The sequence below is a fragment of the Cariama cristata genome, unplaced genomic scaffold (assembly GCF_000690535.1).
Source record: "Cariama cristata isolate BGI_N322 unplaced genomic scaffold, ASM69053v1 scaffold9038, whole genome shotgun sequence".
NCBI lineage: Eukaryota > Metazoa > Chordata > Aves > Cariamiformes > Cariamidae > Cariama > Cariama cristata.
Genome location: NW_009630602.1, coordinates 17,181 through 29,194, shown reverse-complemented (window position 1 = coordinate 29,194; position 12,014 = coordinate 17,181). Strand labels below are relative to the sequence as shown.

The 12,014-nt window shown below is 38.3% G+C and overlaps 1 protein-coding gene across 1 annotated transcript in view; it reads left to right on the top strand.

Annotated features, from left to right (window-relative positions):
- Positions 1-299: 299 nt before the first annotated feature.
- The window catches only part of LOC104157062 (mucin-2-like), a gene marked incomplete at its 3' end in the record, with an annotated part of 28,613 nt that continues 16,898 nt past the window's right edge, over positions 300-12,014 (top strand). Inside the window, exons 1-11 of the mRNA XM_009705607.1 lie at positions 300-369; positions 2,017-2,281; positions 4,805-4,919; positions 5,578-5,668; positions 6,052-6,161; positions 6,401-6,617; positions 6,888-7,013; positions 7,713-7,830; positions 8,167-8,305; positions 8,963-9,073; positions 10,229-10,298. Of these exons, the coding sequence (XP_009703909.1) occupies positions 300-369; positions 2,017-2,281; positions 4,805-4,919; positions 5,578-5,668; positions 6,052-6,161; positions 6,401-6,617; positions 6,888-7,013; positions 7,713-7,830; positions 8,167-8,305; positions 8,963-9,073; positions 10,229-10,298 (1,432 nt within the window). The remainder of the gene's footprint in view (positions 370-2,016; positions 2,282-4,804; positions 4,920-5,577; positions 5,669-6,051; positions 6,162-6,400; positions 6,618-6,887; positions 7,014-7,712; positions 7,831-8,166; positions 8,306-8,962; positions 9,074-10,228; positions 10,299-12,014) is intronic.

Genomic DNA, 12,014 nt, shown 5'->3' with positions numbered 1-12,014 from the left:
GTGAGTGTTTGAAGGATTTAAAAGCATAGCATCCTGTAGATGAAATAGAGCAATAAAAAATTGCATGATTACTGAATCAATATTATACCATTTCCTGTATACTGAATTCCTTCATTTATGGTGAAAACTACCTGTCTGTTTACTTCTTATCTTCTGTAAATATCACGCCTATTTTTTTACCTGTCCTGTTTCCTCCTCCCTTTGTATCTCCTCCCATTTGATAGAATCAGTTGCATCAGTGGATATTATATAAAGAAAAGTTTTCAGTGGAGTTTCCTAGTTCACCCACCTTAGCCACCATGGGGCTAAGAGTTGCCAGCCTTTTTATCCTCTGGCTGGCTCTTTCCTATGCAAATGAAATAAGAAAAGGTAAGCTGTAGAAATGAAATGGTAGCAGATTGCCTCCTGGAAAAGAGGGAGTGAATTAAAATACCACTGCATATGTAGGAGGCAGCACGGCATTTAAATAATGCACTGAAGTTTTAAGGTGCCTTAAATGTCTTAAACTTTCAAATACTGAGGCTACGTGGTTCAGCCAACATAGGTAGATACTGCTCTCTTTGCGGAGATCAGTACCTGTGTCTACTGCATTAATCTTTAGTTTGATTTGCATGGAAAATATTTTCAGTGTTACTTTTCTTTACATGTGTTGAGACTTTCCTAGGAATGGCAACTACTTGGCAGAAAGCAACTATAGGAGTTTGGGACATTCATTGTTACAGCAAAGAAGAAAGTGGATGACTGTGCCTTCTGTTACTTTGGAATGACATAAATACTTCCTTCAAAAGTGAATGTAGTAACATTGGACAATGCACATTTTGTCATTTAGGATGTTAATAATCCTTCTGTAAAAGTTCTAATTTATTTGTTATAAACTTTGTTTGAAGTTTTGAAAGGGACTCTCATACTGAAAACTATTTTTGGAGGAATAGGTCTTGAATTTTGTGCAGCGATCAGGTTTTGGATATTGATCTTGGTCTGCTGCATCTTGAATTCCTCAACGGGAGGAAAACATTATCTTGTGTTTGGTATCCAAGCTGTGAGCTCTGGGAGAATTGCTGTGTAGTCTTCCTTCTAGGGGGAGAAGCATACTAGCTTGACTGGATGTATCTGGTATGATTGATACCAATAAAGTACAATAACTGGTAGTTTTGCTTTCTCAGATTAAACACTGCAAGAAAATCTTGTGAAGATGGGTGGCATGTGTGCTTTTGGTACCTTGGCAAGCTTCTCAAGTATGCTCAGCTCTTATGTTCACCCTTAATCTACAGCATCTTGAGATTTATCAGATACTGTGTTGATTTGTATTATTTGCTGGTATAGATGGCTGGGAAGGGAACAAATATCATAATCTTCATGTTTTGTTATTGTAAAAAAAAAATTTTTTTTTTAAATTTTTTAGCTCCTACCATGGTTATTTTCTGACCTATCTTCTGAAGAGTTTCTGTTCTGTAGTAATAGAAATCACTACTTCTGCTAGGAAAAGAAGGAATTCTTTAAAAACTTCTGTTGTGCACAAGTCCTTTCGTAACGTTTAACTTATTTGCCCTCCAGAGTAGGAGTGGTACTTCCTTGGTTTCCTAACTCTGTTTCCTTTCTAGCACATATTGCATCAGGGACAAAAATAGCTCTTAGAAATATTTAATATTGCTAAAAATAATACTGTGATTCGGAATAAATTGTTATGTTTGACAAAGCAGCTCCATTGCACTGATGCACCAGCTTGTTAGTGGTCAAAGGGTTAAGTTTCCCCACCTCAGGCAGATAAGTTCCTTCACCTCAGTGGGGATTATAAAGTATAGCCAAGTCTCAGCAATATTTGCTCATGTCTTATTTTCCATTAGAGGTTTGCATCTCTTCTGCTTAATAGGCGGATACTTGATCAGGCTTGAGATATGTGGAATCACTGTGCACATAATTGCAAGTGATTTCTACTGTAAAATGCAACAATTTTCTTGATGGTAGCTTGTTCATTTAACTTCTTTTCATGCCTATTTCTTTTTTGTGACTTAACAGGAAGGACAAGAAACCATGGTCACTACGTCTGCAGTATGTGGGGAAACAACCATTTCAAAACTTTTGATGGAGACATCTATCAATTTCCTGGCATTTGCGAGTATAATTTTGCTTCTGACTGCCGAGAGTCTTACAAGGAGTTCTCTGTTCACATTCAGCGTGCTCTGAACAGCAATAACCACCCTGAGATCCAGTATATTCTGATAACAATCAAGGACTTTACAGTGTACCTCAAACCAAAACTGGCTGTGGTGGATGGGCGGATGTAAGTTCCTTTAGTATAATAGTATTTCAGAGAAGTGTGCTGGGAAGATAAAAGCAGGATTGATTCTTTACACAACTGTCTATATACCATTAAGGTAACTGCTACAAGCATTTCCACAAGCAAAAAAACCCCCTTTGAAATACAGCACAAAAATCACTTTGGGGAGGGGCTTTAGTATTAATCATCATTTCTACACTGTCATAAGGGATGATTTAAATGCAAGTCAAGAAGAGGCTTGAGTGAATTATTATTCTTCTGGTTATGCAGGAAGCAGTGCAGCTCATGAGCCACATCTTTCACTGACATAAAATGACATAGCTTCACTTATTTTATGACATCACCTTGAGTTTAACTTAGCAGATGGTCTAGCAAATCCTCAAAAATGAAGATGCATTTCTCTGGGGTCTTTTTCTCTTATTTTGTGGCAGAAGAGAGGTGTTTTTTTTCTGATCCTCATAAAAAAAATTTTTAAGGTCCAATGGCCATTCTTCAAGGGATTATAACAGATATAACGCAGGTCAAAATTTACACTAATTTGTATTGTGGCAGTATGTACTTTTTCACAATAAGTTGCAGTATTTCTCTCCTCCTGTAACACGGTCACACAAGGAATTAGTCTGACACAATTACTGGTGCCAAGTAGCACCTTAACCTAGCCGTTCTTATCGTTAGTCTATCCTTTCAGTGTGTATATATACACACTGAAACAAGTGAAGCAATTGGTAAGTTGACACAGTTCTGAAGATGGAAGAAACTGGCTGTTAGTATGTCTTAGCATAATTTTTAAAAAAAATAATCTTTCTATTGCCATTGTAGGACTGGGTTTTGCTCAGGATTCAACTTTTGCTCTGCAGTTTGGAAACCACTGCAATGAAAATCTGTTCAAAGATAGAAAATAACTGTTGGTTTTCCAAGGATCATACCAAAATGCATAACCAAATGACACAAAGTTATAAAAAATGCATTCTTGCCCTAAACTGAAAAAAACTTTGTTGTGTACTCAGATCTTAAAAAGAATTCCATGAAAAACAAGTTTAGAAATCCTTTAAAAACTGTTTTTCTTAAACCACGCTTCTTTTTGTCTTGGGTAGTGTTCATAAAACAATAGATCCTTTCTGAACAGGTTTTTGCTGCATGGGGGATTTAGTTTTTTTGTAGAACTTAATTTCCCGTATCGCTCTTTAAATGACATATGATCCATTAGCATGTAAAATAGCATTTCACACTACTGAAGTGAAATCTGTAAAGTAGAAAAGTTGATGAATTTGCCTTTTGGTGCCTGATCCACCAACTGATTGAATATGCTAGTACTAGAAAAAAAGAGAAATATTCCATGCTGTGATAGCTGAAAGGTGAAAAGCTACCCAATGTTTTATAATCCCTCTCCAAAAACATGGTCTCTTATGGCCTCATTTTCCAGAGGATGAACAATGCAGCCAAAAGTAGAAATAATGACTTCCGAATTCCTGCTTAGTATTTAGATGTGTAAGCCATTTGGCCATGTTAAAAATGGCTGAGGTAAATAGTTGGAAAAATCCCAGTGACAGGAAATTAGGAGATAAAATTCTTCCAGTCAAGAGACTGGTTAAGATGAGATGTGTGTAGACATACGTGAGTCCTGATAGGTAACAATTATATTGGCAACTCTGTTGAAAATGAACTGGTTATTTTGACTGGATTCCGGTTTACACTACTTCTGTTTGAACAGACTCTAGTTCTTTAGATTTCCTAGGGTGAGGCTGCTTGCCACAATCCCTTTATTGCCGAATGAAATTCAGCAGTTTGACTTGTGACATACTGCACTGTAAGACAGATGTACAAGAACAGGAGGGAGATCTGGTGAATTGATTCTTTATGAGACAAAAACTTCTATGCTCAGCCTTCTGCAAAATAGCTTCTGTCACATTAACATCCCTTGCTGTCACTATTAACAAGCTTGGTCCTGTCAACCGCAAACTAGTGAACTGACTATTGAAACAAACTACTGAATTCCTCTTAACATGCTCCTTTCTTTTCAAACTTTTGTTGGCAGTCCCTATATCTGTCTGTGCTTTTTGAACCCTCTCTTGAGGAGGAAGATCCTTGCAAAGGAACATACATTCTCTCTGAAACAGTTGTCAGATCTTTTGGTAAAGAAAATCTTCCATTATGTTGTTTACTTCTTTCGTTGAAGTAAATTATTACTGAGTGTTTGAATATCGTCTGTTAATACCACGATGATGATGGATTTTCCTTTGATTAAGTTGAAGACATCTGACATTTTGGCTCTTTTCTTAAAGAACCTGTATGCTCAGGAAGGCTTTCCCTCTGAAATGTCTTTGCCTTTTAAAGGCAATGAGTTACCGTGTCAAGTGACAGAGATAGAGGATTTTATACCTCATTAAAACAAGGCATCCTGTACAGCTGGGATCAGGTAGACAGAGGCTGGTTTCTCTATTTGTTAGGGTATTTGGCTTATTATAGGCATTCGTGTCACCCCTTATATTTCTGTAGTCGTGCAAAGTCTTTGATTTTTTTTCCTAGTGTGAAGACACCTTACTACAGCTCTGGTGTGCTCATTGAGAGCAATGACATTTACACCAAGGTTTATGCCAAACTAGGCCTGATTCTGATATGGAATCAGGAAGATGCACTGATGGTATGTATGATCCAAGTCTTTTTTTATTGGTATTTCCTGGGTTTAACAGACTACTGTATAGTGAACAGAAGTAGAATCTCACAAACTGAACAGAGCTAGAGTGTTAGGCTGACTCACCCAACCAACACTCACAGTACCTTATTTTAAAAACATAAAATTCCTTTCTCTGCAATGTGATAGAAGTAGCAGTATGGCATGCAGATGATCTTATTGGTCTCAAGAAAGAGAGAAGGAGCTTTCTGAGACTGAGAAATAGCTAATGTTTTTGCTATAGCACCCCCACAATCCAATCTGCATTCTCCTTCATTTGTCTTTTAAAGGACAGCCATCAGCAACTTTCCTAATTTATAGCCGGACTTACACTTTATCCCAGTAGGAAAAAAAGTCTTTTCACCTTTATCACCGTAGTGGTTACTGCCATTATTGAAATACAGGAGCTTCGGTCACTTCTTTCTGTTTTCTGTGTTACTTTGCATCTAACTGTGTGTTTATGAACTGTTACAAATTCATTTGCAATAGTTACTTCTGTAAGAGTTTTGGATGCACTATTACTTCTGTCATTTAGCAACTTCCCTTTCAAGTAAACATATTTGCTTTGGAATGTCTTCATGTTCCAGATAATTCTTTTCTCTTTTTTCATTTTCTTTCCATTATGTAGGTGGAGCTGGACAACAAATTTAATAACCATACATGTGGTCTCTGTGGGGATTACAATGGAGTTCCAATCTACAATGAGTTTATCAATGGAGGTAAATCATCCTACCATACTGACAGTTATCACAGAAGACAGGCTGATAAGCATTGTGCATAGCAGATCAAATTTCACCTGAGACATTTTTATGATTGCCCCAGAATAAACGTTATGTTCCAGTGCTGCATTCCTGGACTAAGGTTATTTTATTCCAGATGAATCATCTTGTTCCTTACTGGTCGTCTTTTCTCATTACCACTTTAAATTTTTAAGCACACTTAGACATGATAAACATGATTCAGAGCAGAGACCTGTGTCTGACAGGCATATTTGATACCATAGTAACTGTTTTGCTTGATCAGTAGAGTCCCAGGAAACAGATGTTTCTTGTTGTCAATTTTGAGGGCTCAGCAAGTTCTCTTTGTAATTTTTTTCTCATAGTTACAAGCTACAATTCAATTACATATGGGAATTTACAGAAGATCAGCAAACCCAATGCCAAATGTGAAGATCCTGATGAAACTCAGGCTCTTCCAAGCTGTAATGGGCATGTGAGTATTCCTGGTGGTGAACATCTCTTGCACGGGCACATGGAGACATCCTTGTGCTACAGGTAGTTAGTGTGTGAGGAGATGGGAAGGCTTTGTCCCTTCCAGGGCAAATAGTTTCTTCTTCCTTTCTTGAATAACTGTTGCTGTTCAGAAGACAACATTTTTATGACAAAGACAGGAAGTGTCTAGAAGCTCAGATGCTGACAAATCTCTTAAATATTATTACTCTTCCTTCTTAGCGTGATGAGTGTGAGAGGTTGCTGACTTCCCCAGCATTTGCTGATTGTCGGTCACGTCTTAATTTGGAAATGTATGTCCAAGCCTGCATGCAGGACAAGTGTGCATGTAACGGCAATGAGGACTCCTTCTGCCTCTGCAGCACCATCTCTGAGTTTTCTCGACAGTGTTCGCATGCTGGTGGCCGACCGGGTGAATGGAGGACACAGAAGTTTTGCCGTAAGTAGCTATATAAATTTATATAAATTTTACAAAGAAACAAAAAAACTGATGCTGAAGATGACTGGGATAATTTGATCTATTCGAAACCAAAAGAAGGAAATACAAAAAGCGGAGAAAGCAGTTCAGAAACAGACAAACATGCTTTACCAGATGGAGTCTCGTTTGGGACACCACTGACTTGAGGGGAGTAAGGGGTATGATCTATGGTTTCTGACGAATGATGGACTTTACACTCAAGTAACCGGTGGTGTCTTCCTATTCTTTCAGCCAAGACCTGTCCTGATACCATGGTCTATAGAGAAAGCAGCTCACCCTGCATGGATGCTTGCTCACACTTGGAGATCAGCAACCTTTGTGAGGAACACTACATGGATGGTTGTTTCTGCCCTGAAGGCAAGTGTTATTCTAGCTATTGTATACAGAACAAACCCAAGAGCTCTGGCAAAGGAGGTCATAGTTAAATTATATCTTAAAAATTAGTACTGCTACTCATTATTTTTCCCCCTAGGGGAACATAATTATAAGGTTTTTAAAAAAGGAGGTCATAATTGATTAATTAATCAATGATTATATAGTTAAATCATATTAACACAGTAACAGGTAATAAATCTGCTTTTTACTTCTCAACAAATGGACTTCTGCTAATATATAGAAAATCATGCTTTTTAGATTGAGTCGTTCTGAGACAAAGAACATCATTTGCCCAGAGTGTGATAATGAGGGACAGTGAGTGAAATTCTCAGACTTACTGTCAAACTTATGAAAAAAGATTACAATGATAGTCTACAGGATAAGCCAGGAGGGCTGAAAATCTAAACATGTGAAATTCTGAGATTGTTCTTATATACTTACATTAAGATTTTCAGCTGTGTGTAGTTGTATATGGATAGACTTACGTTTTCAAAGCTGGATAAAAGTGTTTGCCATGTGTCTTATATTACAAAAAGTAGTAACAATGTTCTGCGCAGTTTTGATAATCTCAACTTCTGCTTTCTGTGCAAAGTTGAGAACATGCCCCCTCTGAGAGTTTCTCCTCTGTGGAAATTGCTTATTTCAGAAAGAGCTGGAATAGTTTACTGTTGTGCTTTACAGGAACTGTGTATGATGATATTACTGAAAAAGGCTGCATACCTGCTAGGCAGTGCCACTGCAAACTCCATGGAAAGGAGTACTCACCTGGAGAAAATGTTACCAATGAATGTGAAGAATGGTAAGGGTCATGGTTGTCTATACACCTTTCTTTGAATGGTGTATAGACAACCGGACTATACAGATCTGCATTTTTCAATTTTTCACTTAGTCATAGGAGACCTCCTGAAAACATTCTGAACTTAATGTTTATGTTGCCTGTTTATACAACAAATTTTCTGAAAACTTTTCTTGTTTCTATGGCATATGGCAGAGGGGAAATCTTAAGGAAATGGTCAAAGATACAATTTTAAAACACCTGGAGATATCTTGCTGTTTGCTAGGTATACAGTTGCTTTCAGTGCTCTTGGCACCTGTAATACCTACAAGCATTTTTTAATTATTTCTCTGTTTATAGCACCTGTGATTCAGGCAGATGGACGTGCAAGGATTTACCGTGTCCAGGCACATGTTCAGTGGAAGGAGGTTCCCATATTACCACCTTTGATGGGAAGAAATACACCTTCCATGGAGACTGTTACTATGTGTTGGCCAAGGTACTGTGTGCTGTAGGGCTTTTCTCTTGTACTGTAAATACAAATGTCTGTGTGCTGATCTGTAACAGCTGCGAATTGTTGTTTTATTCCATTTTTATGGGATGAGGGAGGCAGAAATGCTAAAAGCTGTACTGGAAAATTCAGGATGGGCTGTAATAGCCCTGGGGGGAGCTGGAAACTTACTGCAATGGGTGGCTAACATACTCAGATAGTAGACTGTGTATGCTGTCATTATGCAGTGGAGTCCTTCATATATGAGAAATTGAAGGATCATGTTGGCTGCATGGATAGATAGACTGCAAAAATTGTCAGTTCTCAGGATTAGAAGCTTTCAGCGAGATCTGTAATATCTGTTTCTGTGTCTGGGTGTCAGTCAGCTAGGGAAAGGAGCTAGGAAGTTATTTCATTCATCTGTCCCTAAAATATCCAGTGCCTGTTCCTCTAAAGAGCGACAAAGATCTTGTTGAACTAGAAACCATACCACTGAATTTGTTTGAAAGATGGTTCAGCTTCCAGAGCCAGTGCTGAAATGGTGGTCTTAATAGCTAAGTTGTATAGTAATTGTTATTGTGGCTGATGAATTTAGTCTTTGTTTTGGAAATAATTTTGTGAAATTTTTGGTTGGACTAATGGACATTTATTTCCCTGTGATTGTAGGGTACTGTAAATGACAGTCATGCTCTCCTGGCAGAGCTGGCTCCCTGTGGCTCCAGAGACAGGCAGACCTGTTTGAAGACTGTTGTGCTGTTAGTAGATCACAAAAAAAATGTAAGTGTTTTGCTAGTTTGCTGCTAGATATGTTGAAAACTGGTTTATTTCCTTTACTGTGGAGCAATAAGTAGTTCTTCTGGAGTCGCTATTGTGGATTGATAAGGTGCCTCAGGCTGTGAAAAACAACTCAGGCTTCAGCCTTGATAACTCAAAATAGACCTAAACTGAACAAAAGATGAGATTCAAATAAGCCGACGTTTTCCCCTTTTCCCTTCTCTGCTCTGCGCTATATGATGATTCTCACTGTATTCCAGGCTGGCTGGAAGTAAGGGTATCATTCTTCCTCCTCTCACAGTATTTTACTTTATTCAGATATAATTTTATAGATCCAACTTTTTCAGAAGAGATCCCATCTTAGAATGTTGATACAATCCAGCCTTCTTAAGTGAATGAAAATATAAATATTTTAGTATTCTATTTGGTTATGGGAATAGGTATCATTCTTCCTCCTCTCACAGTATTTTACTTTATTCAGATATAATTTTATAGATCCAACTGTTTCAGAAGAGATCCCATCTTAGAATGTTGATACAATCCAGCCTTCTTAAATATTTATATTTTCATTCACTTTAGTATTCTATTTGGTTATGGGAATATCTAGACTATATTTATACATAATTTTACATACATGTATACATAATTTTCCTCCTGTGTCTCTGGTCTTCCATGTCCTTGCCAGCATAACAGGAACAAAACAAAACCAAATGAGATTTCATGTTTCTGTATGTACAGACTAGCGTTTTATGAGGAAATTTAACAAACTGCTTTCTTACCATGCCAGAATCGTACGAAGCCATTACACTGAAGCTGTGGTACGTGCTTTTATAGGGAATAGGAACTTGCTATAGGTCCTAAAGGCCCAGCATTTTCTTTTACTTGCTGAAACCAAAGTGCCCGATAGAGACGAGCATTTTGTTACTGCTGTAAATTGTTGTAGGTGTAAGTGAAACACTGAATAGCAAGACGAAAGCTTGCTTGTATCCTGCAGGTCTGCTGCCACATTCAATTTTCAGATAAATTTTTCCTTTCAGAGATTTTAAGTTCTAGTCACAGTCTAAATGTGCAAAATGTCTCCCTTCTTAATTTTTTTTTTATTAGTTCTTTTTTCTCTCAGTACCTGGAAGCTCACTGATTCTATTTTCTATTATACAGGTGGTGGTTTTCAGATCAGATGGCAGTGTGTTACTGAATGAGATGGCAGTGAACGTGCCTCATGTGTCAGGTAAGGGACATAGCCTTGTGTGTCATGTGTCACACACCTGACTTCTCTTATCGAGATGTATTTTTTCAGAGGCAAAAGTGGAAAAGAAGCATATGAAATTTGTTCAGATTTTGGAACAACTTGGGGATGAATGTTATTTAATAGTCATCACTGAGAATTTCGTGGGCAGACTGACTCTGTATACAGCAGATGATTGAAAAAAATGTCCCTTCACTTTTTTCATACATCTTTAATGTACTTTGATATGTAGCTTAGGAAAAAGGAATTGTCATGGCTTAAATTTTAAGCAGATAACTTAACGTACCTATAAAGAGAGATATTGAGCACTTTCCAAGTCTGGCTACATGGTGTGGGCATGTCCTGGCTCTCAGTCATGGTGAGGCTCAGACATATCTACCCCACCCCAGTTCTTCCTCAAGCTTTTTTTGTTTTTTCCTGTGGGAAGAAAGCCTAGCAGAAGGTAACTGCTGTATTTTCTGTTCAACCAGGGCAGGAAAGAAGGATGTACTGTGTAGCACCCTCTCATCTTCCCAGCTGACTTGAGACTTCAGCATCTTTTTATATAGTCCATGGATTTAGACAGACACTTTCACAGACTGACACAGATCACCTAATTTAGGAGCCTAACTTCTGGGGGAAGGTCATATCAGACATCAGCTGTGAGCTCTGGGAGTAACTTTTGAAAGGAATGTAGAACTTTTCTTTATCTCTCCTGTTTAGATATGGTCAGGCAGCACACTGACACAGTATGTGTTGCTTCTTGTTTACCGGCCTATCTGCACAAGGCAAGTTACTTGCAAGACAGTAATCCTTTATCTGAAAGGCCAAGTATTCATGGGATGATACGTTCATGAATGCTTGTGCAAAAACAGTTACAGTGTATAGCTGAAAGTTTTGATTAAAGTGCTCTAGGCAATAAAATAGACCATCTAATAAATAGATTAAATAAAGAAATAGGACATATAATAATAGATTTTCTATAAGAAATTTGTTAGCCAGTAGATGTTTTTTTGGAATTTAGCAAAGCTTTTTATACTGTTTCTCAGAGTATCCTTCTGGACAAAATGTCCAGCATACGGCTAGACAAGTCCTTGATATGTTGGGTGAGCAACTGGCTGATGGGTTAGGCTCAAAGAGTTATAGTAAATGGGCTTACATCAGGCTGGCAGCCAATCACCAGCAAGGCTGCCCAGAGCTCAATTTTAGGGCCAGTGCTCTTTAATGGTTTTATAAATGATCTGGATGCAGGATTCAAATGTACTATAAGTAAATTTGCTGATGATACTCAATTAGGAGGAGCTGTGGACTCCCTCAAGGGTAGAGAGATCTAGATAGACCACAGAGCTAGGCAATCACTAACCATATGAAATTTAACAAGAGCAGGTAACAAGTGCAGATTCTACACCTGGGGTGGGGTAATCCTGGTTATATGTACAAACTGGGGGACAAGAGGCTGGAGAACAGCCCTGCAGAAAGAGATCTGGGGGTTTGAGTTGGTGGCAAGTTGAATATGAGTCAACAGTGTGCCCTGGCAGCAAGAAGGGCCAACTGTGTCCTGGGGTGCATCAAGCACAGCATAGCTAGCCGGTCGAGGGAGGTGATTGACCCACTGTACACTGCACTGATGTGGCCCATCTCGAGCACTGTGTGCAGTTTTGGGCGCCTCAATAGAAGAAGGACATCAAACTATTAGAGTATGTCCAGAGGAGGGCAACC